The sequence below is a fragment of the Sinocyclocheilus rhinocerous genome, unplaced genomic scaffold, assembly GCF_001515625.1.
Source record: "Sinocyclocheilus rhinocerous isolate Xijiao unplaced genomic scaffold, SAMN03320098_v1.1 scaffold2647, whole genome shotgun sequence".
In the NCBI taxonomy this organism is placed as follows: Eukaryota; Metazoa; Chordata; class Actinopteri; order Cypriniformes; family Cyprinidae; genus Sinocyclocheilus; species Sinocyclocheilus rhinocerous.
In genome coordinates, this window is record NW_015639108.1 from 665,428 (window position 1) to 685,218 (window position 19,791).

At 36.6% G+C, this 19,791-nt stretch overlaps 1 protein-coding gene across 3 annotated transcripts in view; it reads right to left on the reverse strand.

Annotated features, from left to right (window-relative positions):
* The window catches only part of LOC107751006 (arf-GAP with coiled-coil, ANK repeat and PH domain-containing protein 3-like), an 83,003-nt gene that overhangs the window by 39,095 nt on the left and 24,117 nt on the right, over nt 1-19,791 (reverse strand). For all 3 annotated transcript variants that reach the window (XM_016566578.1, XM_016566577.1, XM_016566579.1), the window contains exons 2-4: nt 6,604-6,661; nt 2,998-3,117; nt 2,847-2,900 (exon numbers count right to left, since the gene is read on the reverse strand). In XM_016566578.1, coding sequence (XP_016422064.1) covers nt 2,847-2,900; nt 2,998-3,117; nt 6,604-6,661 — 232 coding nt within the window. The remainder of the gene's footprint in view (nt 1-2,846; nt 2,901-2,997; nt 3,118-6,603; nt 6,662-19,791) is intronic.

Here is a 19,791-nt window from a genome sequence, read left to right on the forward strand (position 1 = left end):
TGTGTACAACTGTTCAGAACTGTGCTAGCTAACCATGTGCTGATTAGCATCTTTGAGATCAATAGTTCAAATAGTATTTTATGATATTAATCGTAATATGATATTATTCAAATAGTAATATGATATTACGCAGCGCCTGAAAATAGTCCCCAGCTAGGTAACTTCCAATAAGCCTATTTTCAGGCGCTGCGTAATATCATTGCACCTGCTGCACCCATGGTACGGCAGCAAAGTTCCTTGATTATTACGCCGGAATGAGAGTATAGTTCCTAGCCATATCGGCCTAGAAAATCGCAACTTTTCATTTTCCGTCGGTCTTAGTACACGATGTAACCACAGAAGAGTCAAGTTTTAAATAGGAGCGAGATGCTAACGGTCTAATCAGATTCAATGATCTATGCTAAGCTACAGCTAAAAGTGCTACCGCCAGACCCGGAGATCGGCTGAATGGATTAGAAAACTGTAAAACTCAACTGTTTAACTCTAGGGGAGTTGGAAAATGAGCCTATTTTCAAAAATAGTGGAGTGTTCCTTTAAATGAAAAATGTACTCTGTGTGATTGGCTTTCCGCCCTTTGTATTAAACTATGCATACATACATGATGCTGTTTTGTTTATAGTTGTATTAATGAATTATAATTGGTTTATAAACATTATTTTAAACATTATGCACTTTTTTCCACAGATAGTCATTTTATCTTATGCTTTGAATAAACGTGCATTAGTAATATTTTGTTCGATGCGCCCTCTTGTGGCCTCAGGAGAGAAGCCAAAAGCTTTTCTTCACCCTGACTGAAATAATGCATTATGAATATAATTCGAATTTTGATAATATATAATTTAGTTTTTCAGCCATTTTGACAGCCCTAGTCTGCAGCATATGACTATTGGATTAAGTATAAGAGACAAAAACTCAAAGTGTCAATGAATCTTCATTTAAAAAAAAAAATAATCTGCCCAAGACCATCTAGATACATTGATTCACAGCATCCAGGGATTTGGCAGCGATGGGTGTCCTGGATTTATGAGGCAGGCAGATTAGATCCAGAGTAAAATGGCCAGACTTCAGATTTATAGAGTGGCAGGTTAACAGCTTTGACCCGAGAAAAACAGGAGAGGGCAGGAACAAGATAAGTGAATTGAAGTAATGTTCTTTCAGCACACAGGCTTCATCTGTCGCTCCTCCCATAGACAGACAGCTGTTCTGGGTGACACGGATGAACAGAGAACTGCTTACACTCCTGTGTAAGAATGTGTGTAACAATCAAGAAGCAGTGCTGTTATTGTTAACTAAAACTATAAGTATTCAAAATAGTTTCCGTTACTTTGTTAAAGCTGACATAAAATAAAAAATAAAATACAAATATTAGATGAAAAATTTAATGAAAATGAACAACTAACTGAAATAAAATACATTTAAGTTGAAGTACTAAAATGACTAAAATTAAAACTGAAATAAAAAATTAAAGCTAAATAGAAATTAAAAAACTAAAACTAATAAAAAATGACAAAAGCACATAAAATTACTACAAGTAAAATTTAAATGAAAACTGAAAATGTAAAAATTAAAGCTAATTCAAAATATTAATTAATACTATAATAGTATAAATAATACTGAAACGAGACTGTCAAGCAGTAAGCACCATGCTAAACAAAATTAACTTCACCTGGCACTTACTGCCTGTCAGAAATATTTCTTACCACAAAGAAAATGTATTTTTGATTATTAATTAAAAAATAATAATTTTTCATGATTTTAACACTTTTATTCAATTTTACAAGCTATTTTTATTATTTAACAAGATTTAAAAATCTGTGTCAGGAATAAGTCCAAAATAGTAAAATTAGTTTTTACTATTTAACTTAAAAAAACAAACAAACAATTATTTACATTAAAAAAACAGTAAAAAATTAGGAAATAATTAGACATAATAAAAATAAAATAATAGTCTTATATATTATATTCTTATTATGTTCAAATTCCTAAAACTGCCAACTGGTGAGCCAATTTTACTTGCATTTGATCCTAATTTTGTGCAAATTTGGGATTGTTTTTTTAATGCCACTTGTGTGAAGTGAAAGGTTTTCACCAAATTTCTTTTGAGGGTGTGACCTTGACGTTTTTCTGGTAAAGTCCAGGAATTCAGTGTTCACCGCAGTCATGTCTCACAAAAACTGTTTATCACAAGAACAAACTGAGTCTAATTACCCATAAAAGCAGCGAGAATGTCAAAGAAACTAAAGGAACCGTCAAACTGTTTCTGTTCAAATGCTACTGATGCTACAAGCAGGAAGGGATCAGCAGTCTTTGGCTGACAATTAAAAAGCCACAAGTCCTTTATTCCACAGCCCTGCTATTTCCTCTTTCTTTAAAAGTGAAGGTGGCTGCAGTAACAGGAGACTTGTTGAGCTTTGAACACCGATTGCCACTCTGTCTCTGTTTTCAATTACACGATCCTCAGGAACAGGAAAACACCCAAAAACTCGTGCACGATGACGTACTCAGTCTCAGATTAACCAATATATGTGATTAGTCACCCACTAGAATGAATGGTTTCACATGTACAAACCACTTTACATTGGTGCTCATGAGACCAACACAAGTTCGAATCCAGCTTGCACATTTCCGATTCCCATTATGATGTGAAACACCCCGTGTAAAGAGATCCATGTTCTCTGGGTTGAGTTAAGCCCCATGGCACACGTAATATGGTTTAACACTAACAATTTAATGAGAAAACTACAGGCCCCGCCAGGTTATGATAACACATGATGAATCAACGTGTGCATGTGTGTTTTGTTATGCGATATGTGGCCATGCAGAGCGAGTCTGAAAACGCGTCTTACCATGTGATAGTTGACGATTTCCTGAAGGCTCTCGCCACATTTTTCAAGACATTCCTGAAATGAAACAAATAATTGAAAAATCAACACAGCTCATGAAGGTCTGACTATTACCCGAGTCATTTACAAAGAAACACTTGTCTGGGAAACTTACCGAGATCATCTCCTCCTTTTTGCAGTGCTGAGACAAGTCTCGAATGCCGTTGATGAAGAGTTTATTGGCACTGATGTACGCACGACCTGCTTCGATCATACCGCTGCATAGCTTCACCAACTGATGGACAGAAACAGAATATACAGGAATAGGATAGATAACAAGAAACAAATGGTGGATGGGACTTGAGTTTATATATTGACTGCGTTGTGATTATTGGTCTTTTGATGAGAGAACAGGCTTGCTTTACAGGCATCAAACGAACATTAAGGAGCAATTAAAGAAAATAATGTAGTTAAAGGAGTAGTTCACTTATAGAATAAAAATGTCCTGATGATTTACTCACCCCCATGTCATTCAAGATGTTCATGTTTTTCGGTCTTCTTCAGTCGCAAAGAAATTAAGGTTTTTGAGGAAAACATTCCAGGATTTTTCTCTATATAATGGACTTCAATGGGACCCAACGGGCTGAAGGTCAAATAGCAGTTTCAGTGCAGCTTTAAAGGGCTCTACACGATCCCAGCCGAGGAATAAGGGTCTTATCTAGCGAAACGATCAGTCATTTTCTAAAAAAAATTAAAATGTATATACTTTTTGACCACAAATGCTCTTCTTGCACTAGCTCAGCTTCACCCATTACGTAATCACGTTGGAAAGGTCACGCTTGACGTAGGCGGAAGTACCGACCCAGTGTTTACAAAGCGAACGTGCAAAGAAAGTAAAAAACAACGATGTCGGACGATTTTGAAGTTGGAGGAGAAAATGAGATAACACGCGAGAATTAACCTCATTGGTTCTCACCCGTCAAGCAAAGTATATACATTTTATTTTTTTTTTAGAAAATGACTGATCGTTTCGCTAGATAAGACCCTTATTCCTCGGCTGGGATCGTGTAGAGCCCTTTGAAGCTGCATTGAAACTTCATTTTGAACCTTCAGTCCGTTGGCTCCCATTTAAGTCCATTATATAGAGAAAAATCCTGGAATGTTTTCCTCAAAAACCTTAATTTCTTTGCGACTGAAGACAGAAAGACCCGTACCGACCCAGTGTTTACAAAGCGAACGTGCAAAGAAAGTAAAAAACAACGATGTCGGACGATTTTGAAGTTGGAGGAGAAAATGAGATTGAGTGACCTTTTTTAACCGGAGTAAACGGATTTACCACTCGTGACTTTTCCAACGTGATTACGTCATGCATGAATCACGCGCGTCATGGAGCTAGTGCAAGATGAGCATTTATGGTTAAAAAGTATATACATTTTTTTCGCCATGAAATCAAAATTAAAGTTTTTTGGGTGTTTGTATCAATATGTTAGTCTTAAGGTTATCTATAAGGCAGTGTGCTCCAAAAATAGTGACAAAATTCGCATTTAGAAGATATAAGCATTCAAAGCTTGCAGTTCGTCACTTCGCCCAAAACGTGAAGTGAACTAATCCTTTAATAATATCATCATGCAAGGCCAAACATAACAAATATCTGCTCTATTGGCTGCAGACAAGCTGTTGTTCTCATTGATCGTGTTTTGGGATGAAGCCAGAGTACAACCAATCAATTCAAGTTTTTGTCTAAAACAATTAGGGCTGCAAGAGAAGTCGCATTTTAATCATGATCACGATTTCTGCTTCTCTCAATTTCTTAAGCATAATCATCTACAATATTTGTCCACTGGTTGTTGATCCTGAAAACAAGCTTTTCTCTTAAATCGATACATTTTCTGCCCAATAGTTTACTTAATCTTCCCAACCTAGAAACCATGCTCTTTCTTATAGAAAAATGCTGATAAGGTGAAAAGATCTCTACTGAGATATTTTTTTTCAAATAAAAAATGTAATACAGCCAGTCTTGTTTTTTTTCACATGGTCGTTTGCGCTGTTTGCTGTAACTGAGCAAATCATGCGAGCTGACGTATTTGACGTTCTCAAATAATTCTGATGAAATGTAAAAAATCTTTTTAAAATGACAATACTAATAATTAATAACCATGATTATATTTTTTGAGCAAAATAATTTTGATTAACCACTTAACCTTTACAGTTCAGGCCTAAAAACAATATCAAAAAAAGTCTAATTGAGCCCACAGAAGTCAAAAAGACTAGGCGTGATTTGTTTGATGCGCTTTTTGTCATCCTCTAAATTGTTATGCTATGCTTCCTCATTAAATGCTAACGCTATGCTATCCTAATGCTAGGCTGAATTCTTTCTTTTCTTATTAAATAAATGGACAATTACAAAATACACAATGAGCTAATGTGAAAATGGTCACGTGTAGCACATATGGCAGTGAAAATATATGTAAGTTTGCTCTGAATCAGCTTGTATGAGGCTAATGCTAACAAAGGAGAGATTTCAAAAAAGTTCACCGACATGTTAACATTCCATGCAATTCTACAGCTCAAGAACCCAAATGTTGTTTTATTTATTTTAATTGTTATGCTATGTTTCCTCATTAAATGCTAATGCTATGCTATCTAATGCTAGGCTGAATTCTTTCTTTTCTTAATATATAAATGGCCAATTACAAAATACACAATGAGCTAATGTGAAAATGGTCACGTGTAGCACATATGGCAGTGAAAATATATGTAAGTTTGCTCTGAATCAGCTTGTATGAGGCTAATGCTAACAAAGGAGAGATTTCAAAAAAGTTCACCGACATGTTAACATTCCATGCAATTCTACAGCTCAAGAACCCAAATGTTGTTTTATTTATTTTATTATTATTATTATTTACAATTTTAGCAGCAAATGAAGAGATAAAACTTTATACTCTATCATGTTGTGCTTTATTCTCAGTGAATGCTAGCATGCTAAAAGCTGTTTTGAAAAGAATGGTCTTTGTTTCAGCCGTCAAAGCAGCACCTTTTGTTATAAATTTAAGGCCTTCGACAATAAATTTCAAGAATATTGATATGCTAGCTTAGCCAACGAAAGCTTACTTAGCCTGTTTATTTGTTGAATATCTGTCTGTCAAAGGGCTGGGCGATCATGCATTCAGTTTGCGCTACCTTTAAAACGCTGGTGTATGTACGCACACAGGCATCTTAGCCTTGCTTTTATTTGAGCATCTTACACTGATTTCATGCTCATTAAAAGTCTGTGCTTTTTCTTATTGCAATGAACCTGCAATAATGAGCAGACGTTGCCCTCATATGTAGATTTGGAAGCTTCTGTTAACACGCTGTAGCATGACTGCAGTTCCCTGATGCAAATGTTCAGCATTCTAGTGCTAAATGGGTTCCTCTCTCCATTTCCCTTAATCCTGTACGGCGTACGAGCTGGGATTTAGCTCGGCGCACATTTGTTATGCTGCTTTATCTAGGCGCAAATGCGCTGGTGCTTAGTTAGCTGAGCACGAAGGCCTTAAAACCTTAACCTCAATCTCAATAAAACAGGCAAAGAAGACACTGATCAAATGAAATGATGGCGTACGAGCTGGGATTTAGCTCGGCGCACATTTGTCATGCTGCTTTATCCAGGCACTAATGCGCTGGTGCTTAGTTAGCTGAGCACGAAGGCCTTAAAACCTTAACCTCAATCTCAATAAAACAGGCAAAGAAGACACTGATCAAATGAAATGAAGTTATGTCAAATAGAGTTTATTCATACCTTATCTAACTTGGCTTCTATTTCCACAACATCAGTCTCGACTTCATCGATATTCGCCCTGCAGAGACACAAGAAAACACATTATTCATTAGATAACAGATATATCATTTCTGACTGGTTATATCAAAAGACAAACAAAAACATTCAAATTTTGGGATTATTTATTTATTTATCATTTCATTTGTACAGATATTGTGAATTCTTAATCCATAAATATTAAAGTTTTTAAGGAGTCACAACACTGATATTTTACAGACTAAACCATAAAAAGACCTTAATAAAGGCGTTTGTAATGAATTTCACAATTTTTTAGCCAATATTTACTGAGGTGCATAAACTCAGATTAAAGAGGTTTGCAATCAATCAGTCATAAAAGAAATACAAAATCTGTTCTAATTGAAAGGAAACATGTTGATGAAAAAGACTGAATACAATATTTGGTAATATAACATAAGAAATTTATAAGAGATATTTTGTAGGCCAGTCATTTTTGACCAGGAGCACCAAAAGTGTAACATGGTGGGGGGAAAAAACTCCCAAAAAGTCTAAACAAAAAACAAATACGTTTTTGTACCCTGTGAGAGAAAATACATTAAGTTTTAGTCCAATGCAATAACACTTTTAATAGCATTTTTGGGAAAAAGAAACTCCTCTCAGAGTCAAAATGACACATCACAAGGGTTAAAAACATGATTTTTTTTTTAAAGAAATATTTTTTCTTCGATATCATATCAGGACAGTCACATCTAATTGACATTGTTGACTATGTGCCACCCAAAAAATAGCAAAATAAATTTCTGAATTTAGAAATAAAAAACTGAAACCAGCCCAAGATGGTCATAGCTGGTGTGCAGACTGGTTTTAGATGGGTTTTGACCACTTCTTTAGCTGGTCAGACTGGTCTTAGCTGGTCAGACTGTGAGACCAGCTGACCAACCAGCTACTTCCAGCCCAAGCCAGCTAAGACCAGCTTTTAGCTATTTTTTTTCAGTAGGGCTAGAAGAGGTGTTTTCAAGTGATTATGTATTTTTAATGCAAGGACGAAAAATAAGTAATGTCACTGAACCAGGAACGTTGCCTTAGCAAACACCAGCAAGTATCTGCCCTCAGTCATCCTCTATAGAGTGTATAGATGTGCACTCAGGTTTGATAGAGGCTTTTAAGCTTTATTTAGTGGATATGGCTGACTGCACAGGGATGTATCTCTTATTATGCTATCGCCCCTTTAACTTCAATGACCTGCAGTTGATCCCAGAGCTTTGTAGCCAATATAGATTGACAATAGAAAGACTGTATCAATTCACATCTTCACACCATCACTCTCTGCAGCAAGCGTGCTCTGTGATTAGGTTACACCTTTATGAACATCAATTTCATAAACACATGACGACATATCTAATCTCACACTATTTGAAAGTCTTCTTAATCCAGTTTAGATTCCAGCTAAAAGCTATTGCTCTTAGTCAGCCCACAACAGTTGGTGCGTATTTGAAGGAACACTGTTGAGACGTCTGAGGTTTTCCCTCCACCGCTCATCCTCCCACACAGCACACTCGGTTACTTAGATTTGTCACATTAACTAACTCAAGCAGGGCCGCGAGGAGTCCAGGCATGAAGCATATGTGTGTCTCTGCATGCACAGCCTTGCACATATATCTACTATATATCACACAATAATCTTTCTATAGTATAGTAAATATCAGAGTACCATTGTATTGTCACGTGTAGGAAAGGACGAGGAGAAACGAGGATCTAGATGCAGCTAATTTAACAGAAAAACAACAAGCATACACAAAAAAAAGGCAGGGAACAAAGGACAACGCAACAGCTTACAAGTAGTAAGACCATTGACTGACAAAGCACAAGAGAAACACTGCTATATATACACAGAGCTGAAAGAATGAGAAAATGAGTAACCGTGGTAACTAACAAGAAGATGGGAGTGGTCCAATGAGTCTCCATGGCAACAAACAAGGGAACAGAGCAGCAGGGAAACAACAGGGAAACAAGGCAACAATAAAACACAGAACTACAAACTAAAAGTCCAAGACACAGGGAATATATGACAAGTACTGCCATCATTGTACTGCTACAGTACCTTTTTCTAATGAAATTCACCCAATGTCCAGTTAAAATCTATTTAATGACTGGTAAATTATATTTTAATCTTAAAAAATGTGAGGATCTGTGAGGAAGTATGAACAAAACACCTGGACAGTCAAACCACATGACCATTTTGATGCTCAGATTTAAATTTCAGTCAATGTTGCTTTACTAGTCCACTATTTGTATAACAACACAACTCAAAATTTTGGTTTGCTAAGCCACATTTGAAGCTGTTTACATTCATTCTAATGCAACAGTCAGGTTCTGGAAGTAAAAATCCCCCAAAACCTTTGAAAACATACCTGCTGTGAGGTATGAGGTTGTTAATCAATGGTATGTGTTTTTTTTAAATAATCATGTTTAACAGATAAATTCCTGATGAAAAGCCACATTACTCATGATTCTGCAAAGAAATCTCCACCAATCGGAGAATCCCAACAAGCAAAATGCGCCAAAAAAACACTATATATAATATATATATATATATATATATATATATATATATATATATATGTACTCAACCGTGTAGTGAATGAATTAAGGTTATTTTGTCATTTATCATCATAGTCTTATAGCTCCTCCCCCTCCGCTACATAATTAAAGCTGTGCCAGTTGAGTGCAGGAGGTGTCCAACATTCCACTCTTCGTTTTTCAATTAAGTGCATCATCCCATCATTTGAAGTGCACCTTTTCTTTTCTGAATTCTCAGAATAGTACATACGTTTGCGAATTGGCACGCGCCTATCTTTATCTTTGTCTTATTTTCAAATGCTTTTTTGCGTCAAATCTAAGTTTGTAAGGTTGTGATTCACCTTGTGGCTAATGGCTTATAACTCTTTAATGAAGACTTTTTAAAAATCCCTATGGAAAAATTAATGGAAAAAATACTTGCAGAACAAGGCCACTAATACAAATGAACGGGCAATTTAGCACTTTGCTAATGTGTGTTGCTTTATTCCTTGGTAACTATAAACAGATTACAGACTGATAAACTAGGCTGGAAGGAATCTAAGTCAGCATCTCCAACTAATTTTACAAGCACAATGTGATGAATTTCTGAGCTAAACAGCACATTCAACAAAAACAATTTCGTTTATCTATTAAGAATTGACTGGAGAATGGAGAATGGAATGGAGTCTCCCGAAACACTGTTGGGTCAAAATGGCAGAACAATTATGATGGAACGTAATAAAGACAAAACGGTAACACTTTACAATAAGGTTCCATTAGTTAATGTTAATTAATGTATTAACTAACATGAACAATAAATTTATTACAGTATCTTTGTTAATGTTGTTAACTAAACAGTCGTTCATTGTTAGTTAATTCACAGTGCATTAAGTTAAGCACAGCTTTTGATTTTAATAATGCATTAGCAAATGTTGAAATTAACATTAAAGTGCCCCTATTATGGGTAATGAAATGTTCATATTTTGGTTTTGGGAGTCCCCAACAACAGGTTGACATGTATGCAAGGTCAAAAAAACACTTTCATTGTCTTATAATATGCATTTATTTTTACCTTACTTGCTCAACGACTGCCAAACGATTCACTCAACGATTCATTTTTCCAAACCCCTCCTTTGCGTGACGCTAATCTGCGGTGATTGGTCCGATTGGTCTCATTTTCATTTCATCATGCCTGTAATGCCTGATAAAGCAGTGTTTGTGAGCGCAGTGCTGCTTTGTTTACAGCCGTTACCGGGGAACTATTTTTACTGCCCCAAAAGCGGCACCTAGTGGCAAAGAATGAATTTGCATTTTCATTCAGACCAACACGAAAAGACCAACAAGTGGGCGGGCAATATGCTAATGTTTCATGTTGACCTCAACATGAAACGGCTTGGGATTCGTTTTAAAAACGACTCGTTTCAGTGATTCAGAGTTGACTCTTTCTTTTGAAAGAAAATAACTTTATACACGGCGCACTTTCAGACTTTCAAACTTTGCAGGATGTTTTCATTCACTTAGAGCTGTGTTACACACTGCATGAAAGGTAATTTTCAAAAATCCATAATAGGGGCACTTTAACTAAGATTAATAAATACTGTAGAAATATTGTTCATCCTTAGTTTATGTTAACTAAAGTTAACTAATGAACCTTATTGTAAAGTGTTAACGACAAAACTAATTGTTTGGTATAATTATGCACTAATAAATCTTGCACAATAAGATCAGGAACATGTATTAAGTCTATTTTGAGTTCATGTTGACATTAATACAGAAAAAATGTGTTTGTTGAACTTTTGTGGCACTTATCTGCTGCTTACCATCACTTTCTACTGTTAAATCACAGTAAAACATGGTATGCCATGGCTTCATTAGTGTAACAGCCTAAACAGCAACAACAAAAACAGAAACAAGTAATATCAACCACCCATACATATCTGGATATGCCTCTTCTGGGTAATTTGTTTATCTTCTGCTTTGGAAGACACTGTCAGATTGTGTTTCCAGGAAAACCTGACGCCAGCCTCTATAATCATTCATGCCATCTCTAGCCACGTGAGAGTTCCTGTCCCTAATGCACACCCGGCCTCCCGGGGCCACTCAACCATCAGCCCAAAACGCACCCACACGATGAACAAACATTTAAAAACTGAAGGACCACAGACAGAAAAGTCAGTTGTCATGGCAACCCCCTAAGTGGGGCACAGTGGGGGGCTTCTGCTCTGCTTGTGTATGGATGCTAATAAGACATATTGTTATGGAGTCATGAGCAATCAATACTCCACAGACCTACATACACACAGAGACACCTCTGTCATCTCCACTGCAGTCACTGGCCTTCCGGGACAGACTGTTGAGCAGCTTTAAGTCATTTTAAACACTTCAATGCTGCAGCTAAATAGATGGAGAGGAAACAGCCAACAGTAAAGGTCAACTGCCACTGGCTGAGACCAGTTCAGGAACAGACAGACAACTGCGACATGCAAATGTTTTGTTTCTTCTGAGGAAAGAATCTGTATTCTTTTTTAAATACATTTAAAAAATGCAATTCTTTACAATTATATACAATGACTTAAATACACCTCTTCTACGATGAATGTGTTTTTCATTTTTTTGGGAGCACAAGTCAAGCATTAGGGTGGTACAACTGTCTTGTACGGAGCCCCTAAAGGGACATGGTAAAAATATATATTTCAATGATTTTGCGTTCACTCACAAAAGTATTGATTTCCCCCAAGAAACTTTTGCATTCACTTGTGAAACTTTTGTGAAGGAAATAATATGAGGTGGGAGGAAAAACTACTGTGTGCAAACTCACAACCGCAATAGTTTTGCGAGCGAATGCAAACCTTCACAGGGGAACGCAATATTTTTGTGAGTTGATGCAAAGTTTCTCTGGGGAACGCAATAGTTTTGCAGGCGAACGAACATGTTTTGAGAGTGAATGCAATAGTTTTGTGAGAGAACGAAAACATTTAGCAAGAGAGCGCAAATGTTTTGCAAGCAAAGGTAAAGCTTTTCATGGAAGCGCTTTTTGGGGGGGGGGGTTGCGTTGCGAAAGCAAATACTTTTAAACATGCAAATGTTTTGTGAGTGAATGCAATGTTTCTTGGGGGAATGCAATAGTTTAGTAAGAAAATGCAAATGTTTTGCAAGCGACCACAAAGTTTCTGATGGAAACTCAAATTTTTACGAACGAACCCAAATGTTTTGCAAACGAATTAAAATGTTTTGCGAGTGAACGCAAAGCTTTTCGGAGGATCTCAAATGTTTTGTGAGGGAATAAAAATGTTTTGTATGAGAACACAAATGTTTTGCAAATGGACACAAAGTTTCTCAGTGCAACGCAATATTTTTACGAGAGAACACAAAAGCATTAAAGGGATAGTTCACCCAAAAATGAAAATTACCCCATGATTTACTCACCCTCAAGCCATCCTAGGTGTTTAAGACTTTCTTCTTTCAGATGAATACAATCGGAGTTATTTAAAAAAAAATATGTCCTGGCTCTTCCAAGCTTTAGAATATGCTAGTCTCGCGAGAACTAAGTTTTGTTTACAGCAAAGGAAAGCCAGTCTCCTCTTGGCTTATATCAAAATCCTCCGACAATTTTCTTTACAAATCCTTGTTTTGTACTTCTATAATTCATGAGCGTTGTTTTGTTTTGCTCTTTCCTCTGTGCTTCCCCTGTCGACACTTTTTACCGGAGCTTACGTTACGCCTACATCCTTCGTCATCCACTGGAACGCCACTCTCTTGTGAATGCGCGTACAACAGTTAGCGGAAGCTAGAGATTATGGTTTATAAAGTTTTAAATATGGATATTTTTCTTACACAAATGCATCGGTTCGCTTCAGAAGGCCTTTGTTAACTCCCCGGAGCCGTGTGGAGCACTTTTTATGATGGATGGACGCACTTTTTTGGGCTTCAAAATCTTGACCCCCATTCACTGCCATTATAAAGCCAGGACATTTTTTTATATAACTCTACCTGTATTCGTCTGAAAGAGGAAAGTCATATACACCTAGGATGGCTTGAGGGTGAGTAAATCCTTTTCATTTTTGGATGAACTATCCCTTTAAAATATAATTCTCCTTCCTATCTTATATTTTTTCCATCACCAATTTTCCATTATGGGCTCTGTATTTCTGATATCATAGCGAAGAAAAAAAGATTAAATACGTTTTAAAATTTAAAAATGGGTGTCTGCAAAATCAAGGTCATGTGGTGTGACCAACATGCAGGGAAAAAAAAAACATAAAACAGGAAATTATATAGTAGACCGGACCCCTGCATGACTGTGTGTCAGGGTCCTTAAGTCTCTTGAAATTTAGTTCAGGCTGCAAATTGTCATGCAGTACGACTTACCAAAAACAATGATATTTAATAATTATTATATTTGGAAAAAAAACTTTTTGCCCTGAAAAATATATTTAAAAACATTTTTGAAAGTAATAATTCAGATATGTACTGTACACTCACATGTATTCAAGGTTTAAGGAAAATATTACTTTTTACTTGTTGGTTACACCACATCATATTTTATTAAATGGAATAACATTTATTTATGTATTTCCATTTGAAATAGAAGACGAGAGAACACTCCTAAGAATTCGTCATGTGTTTTAAACTAGATTTTTTATTTATTTAGTTTTCTTTAATCCTTTTCTTTGTCTTGGACACTAATTAGTCACTGAGCCATTGGCTCCTAGTGTCGTCAGAGGATATTATGAGACCCAAGACGAAGAGATCAGACTGTGCCCTGGCTCGGGTCTCAGCACTGATGTTTCTCTCATGGGAGAGGGAGAGTTTGGGGCTGCAGCGCCAAACTCCAGTCCTACGGTCCAAAACAGCACTTACAGAAGGTGTGGACCAACACTGAGAGCATCTCTTGGACTAATCGCTGAGAATGATGCTACAGGATTGTGCAATAACCTGTTAAAACAAAAAATCTCAATGTGCATTTGTAATGCAAGAACATCCTTATTTTCATTCTGAGAGTGCGAGGTCATATAGGCTTTGTTGTTTAGCCTCCACTTGTAACCAGGCCCTTGAGATGTTGCTCATGATCGCTCCATATGAACTGTGATGAGCTGCAAGGATGCCACATTCCTGTGATCTATTGTTAGGAAGACCCTGAGCACATACAAAACGGCTCAATTAGACCTTCAAGTTGCCCAGCAGGTGGGCTTTTCCAGTGAGTTGAGGTAGTGACTCCTAAAATACCCCTGGCAGCTGCGGCAGCACCAACCAATGGAATAAATACACGCTAACAGATATCAAGGGGGGAAATCGTGGAAAATCATATATCATGCGTATTATAATTGCAAAGCTCACTCCACACAGACCATTTATTTGAAACAAAGATACAAAATGTCTCATTTAGACAATGTCACAGTTATGATGTCACATCCACCACAAGCAAATTACAATACGACTGTCCAAATTTACAAACCAGCCCCGATGAACAACAATTCAAACAATACTAAATGTAGGTTAACCAGTCATAAGAGAGGTCATTTACAAGTCTTAAAGGAACATTCTAAAGATATAAAAGCACAGCTAGGGGTGTGTGATATATATTTTGTCTATGATAATATCATAACTGTTGTTTTAACGATCTAACATTAGCTGGAACATCCCAAACAAAAACACACCCAGAGAGTACAGGAGTACACTATGTGATGTAGGTTAGACTACCGTGTTTGTGCATTTGATTAAAATACATATAAGATTTCCCCCAAAATTCAAGATATGGGGGCAAAAATGCCCCCGTATGACTTTGTCTTTTATATTTATATCATCTGATATAGCAGATGACCTCATGTCTTATTCACCGGTGAGAAAACATCACAGTACAAAGCGCATAATATTACAATAATAACGCCTTCCATTCTGGCTCGGTCTACAATAGCGTAACGGAACACGCTCACGACTTACCATGTTTGCACGAACAGGGTGCGCGGAGGTATGCAAATACATATGTTGACAGGCAGGTAAGACAGCCTATCGTAGCCCTAGGACCGAAGAACATGATTGGACGAACATTTTATGGTCCTACGCCTTCCACAGATGATATAAATACATAAAAATACATTTAGACCACTTAACTTAGTGATTGCTATCGGGATGTGAAGAGACTTTCAACCAGCATAACAAAAATTTTTTTTTAACCAAATCACCTACCCTGCCTTGAAGAGACTTACATTTTAGACACAACAGTTCCTGTTTTTGTTCTACTTCGCCAGTGAAAATAGTTAGAAACAAAGCCACAGCAAAACGGTTTTGCATCTCTGAGCAACACAAGTGTTTTGTTTCTAAATGAATCATTCCTTTTGAGCGAATGAGTTGAATGAATGATTCAATGACTTACTTGATTTAGACATTCAAATGCTTTGTTCCTTAATGAATCCATTTGAACAAAACAGTTGAATGACTCAATGACTCACTCATGCAGCCACATTCTTGCTGCCACCTACCGGTGATTTTAATTTTATATTTAAAATTATATTTTCCTTTTTTTTTCCCCAAAATCATTTTAAATATCAGAATTCAACGGTTGTTTGGCTTTGTTTTTTTTAAAACATCAAAACATTATTTATGCATTTGTAACTCATTGTTATTGTTGTTCTGTTTAATTTCATTATTTATTTTTGAGCTTTAAGTTTTTAATCTTTTTAACACATTTTTAAGGACAGGAAATAGTGAGAAGGAGAGAAGTGGGATTGGGAAGTGACCCAAATCAGATTCAAACTCACGGATAAATAAGTGCTCTAGATGTGTGTGTGCACTACCCACCAGGCCTCGTAAACATGTATTTTATTATAAATCTATATGTTTTTGATTCAGAAAACCATGACTAACAGAATAAGTGGACTTCAGAAAAACATGACTGTGTCTCAATGCTGCCTGCAGATACAGTATTAGGCCGGCGCAGTTTTTTTTAGCAAAGGTTCTGGGGCGCAGTATGATGCCATGATACCATGAGTCCAATGACGTGATAATATCACAGTTTATGAAACCACATTTCTCATGCACAGGGACTGGAGAGCTTCAGACCATCTGCTGGTGCACTGATCCAACACACCACCAATCTGTCATACTTTATGCATTATTAAATGTGATAATGTTGTCAATGGCATTGCTATAATTTATAACACTCTTCAAATCACATAAATACTCTATTATATATAGCATTCATTTATTATGTACAGTAGGGTGTGTTCTGAATCCTCGCTGCTAAAGACAAAATGTTTCACATATATTTTTAATTTCCAATCCACTAGATCACAGAAGCACTAACTTAATGGTCAGATGAGGGATTCTGGATGGATGCTAGACTGTAAGGTCACACACAACCAAGCTTTGTTTGCATGTATGTGTCGGTTCAGATGAGACGGGACACTTAACCCTGCGTTCTAAGCACTATATGGTCGGACAGATTGGCTCCGCCCCCTATCTCTGGGATGTGCCTTGTTGACACGAGTGAATCCGGACACTGATGTGATATAGTTTCATCTTAAGCTCGGCTGCGCAGCCTCCCACCCATCCATCCGAAAGCTATTCTTAGCCCCACTCAAGCATGTGTATGAGCACGCATGTGCGTAAGCATCACATGAATCTACGCTCATAACTCTCCGCCTGACATTTTAGATCAGCCCTGAGGTGAGACTCAGAGGCCTGGAGTTTTCTTCATTAAAAGAGCACTGTGGCCAAACCCACCGCACATTATATACTGCATCTTTCAGCTTCAGAGTACAATGATCTAAAGGAGACAAGTTAACAAAACAAACACTGATAACATTGGAAACACTGCTGAATGCAGATGGGTGTAAAATATGCATAACACTTTAAAGACAACATGAAATCAACCCTGAATTGATCCTTTTGACTTTTTTAAAGCTAATGTAATTTTTCCATGTTAAAATATTTTCTTCCATTTTAATATGAAGGTTGATTTTCTTGAAAAATGTAATGCTGTATCTTTTTTGCTTGCTTATTTATTTATTTATTTGTAGACAGTAAAGACATTTCTAATATGAATGCTGTTCTTTTGATCTCCATATTAATCAAATAATCCTAAAAAATCAAATGCATCACAGTTTCCACAAAAATATGAAGCAGCACAACTGTTTTCAACTGATAATAATCAGAAATGTTTCTTGAGCAGCAAATCAGCATATTAGAGTGATTTCTGAAGGATCATGTGACACTGAAGACTGGAGTAGTGATGCTGAAAATTCAGCTTTGCTATCAAAGGAAAAACTTTTAAATGTAACATTTAATATTAAATTTCCAATTTTACATATTACATTGGAAACAGGCGTTTTGAATTGCAACAATATTGTAACAATAACAATATTACTGTTTTTATTGTATTTTTAATCAAATAAATGCAGTTTTGTTGAGTATACGAGATGAAAACTTTAATAATTCCAAATTTTTGAAATTATATACACATATATATGACTGTGAAGTTAAAATTATAATTTTTTTTATTATTTTATTATTTATTGTTCATTTAATTAATTAGTATTACTTAAATAAATAACAGCAATAATAACTTTATATATAATCAAATATATTTAAACAATAGTAAAAATGGTGGCACATGTACTCACGGTTTATGACTGCTGGTTTATCATTTTCCCTGTTTTTTTATGACTCAATCAAACCTGATGAATAAAATCGAAGTTCCCTCGACTAAATTCGACACGAGCAGCTATAAAAATTCTGAGTGTCCTTCTCTCTAGTGGAGCTGATGTCCTGTAGTTTCCCTGCTGGAATGTCTTTGCTCGTCTATAAACATCCTCTATTTCACAGACTGTTCAACTGATGTCGTGGAATTTGGAGGTTTTATGATTTGCTGAGAGAGAAACTGTAAACTTTACTTGCTGCCCCATGGCCAAGATAAGCAATTTTGGGGGGAAAATATCTTTTTATGATAAAAATATGACTGCAAAAGGCCACTTTAGTCATCTTATATATTGTTTGTCTTTCTTTAATGACTTCCCACAGAACTAACAGAGATTAATCACCTTAAGTCTCTCTTTTATTCAGCTAAAATCAGAGAGACCGTTCTTTATTTTCACTCTTACCACTCGGTTTGAATGATCTTGACTCTCACTGTCCAACACAAGCTGACTGCGAGTCATGTGACCTCTAACAGCCATGCACAGCTACAGATCTTCTATATATGAAGGATGCACTCAGATGTGGGGAATTATAGAGACACCTGCGCGTCTACTAAAATGCTACGCTGTCTTCGGAGTCCAAGCGCAGCTAAGCACATTCCCTGAGCTGCTTCCGCTCACAAAGCCCGGACTGTTAGCAAACAAACTCAATAGGCCAACACAGGGGCTGTTTTCATCCGCTGAATGACTGGAGTCTTCATGACCCACAGCAAACGGATCACTGAATATCAATCTGTGTCCACATGTATCCGCTATTTACAGGCTTTACTTTATACGCAACCAAAACAACAAATGTGAGGCGCTTTATCTGGGAAACTGAAAGAACAGAAGATCTTTTTTTCGAGTCGGAGACACAGACAAATTTGTTTGGTTTCACAACGAGAGGGAAGACTGGTTGGTTCGGGTGCACAATGCTTCAGCAAAATGTAGGATTTTGCGTGTTCACATTCTTGATTCAACATTTGCTCTAAATTACCAAATCAGAATGATTTCAGAGGATGTTTCATTTACGGAACGTGCATGAACAATTGCTTTTTTGAGAAACAGTTGATATTTAAATGACAAAAGCATGCAATATGTGTCCAGTTTAGGGATATGCCGGTATCAAATTTTCATGTTGCGATTAATTGCTAATGCTTTTATCTTATAATTTTTTTTTTTAAATGTATGGCATTGCTCCATTCCTACTTACAGCACAGTATATTCTCTGTTATCTAAAAACAGATTTTGTCATGGTCATTACAGCTTGGCTTTGCGCTGTCCCTTTTTCTGTCAGACCAGCAATAACTGTCAAATGATATATGAGCATATATAATAGTTGACATTTCTCTAGCATTTTTACTGAGAGTGCCACAAAATAAATCTGGGATTGCTTTTTCTGCAAAGTACGGTATATCTGCAGTGCTGCCTTAGAAAAAGAGATGCAGTCGGTATAGTATCACCCCCTTTAAAATGATCACATTTTGTTGCTTTGCAGCCTGAAATGAAGACTTGTAAACTCAGTCAGGTGTAGCTAATCACATTCTCAATGGCACACAAAGGGCCTCATTTACGAAACGAACTTACGGCAGAAAATTGGGCGTACGGTCGTTTCAACGCAAAACTTGGAATTGATCAATATGGACGTGAGCGGTGGCTACGATCAAATCTCACGTCTGGTCTCAGCTCATGTACGCAAGTTTTTGAGTTACCTGAACTTGCGCGCAGCATAGTAAATCTGGTGGAGAATTTGAGAATGACAGCATTTTGTTCAATTTTATCTTCTTTACCGTCAAACAAAGCTCATTAGTCGATCGTTAACCAGTAAGAGTTGAATGTCTTTTTTTTGGGGGGGGGGGACTAAAGGGAAAACATTAACTAAAGGGAAAAAAACACTGTGCAACAAGAATAGGCTACGCCCGTTTTAGCGACACCCTTTAAATTATTTTTCTTTATATCT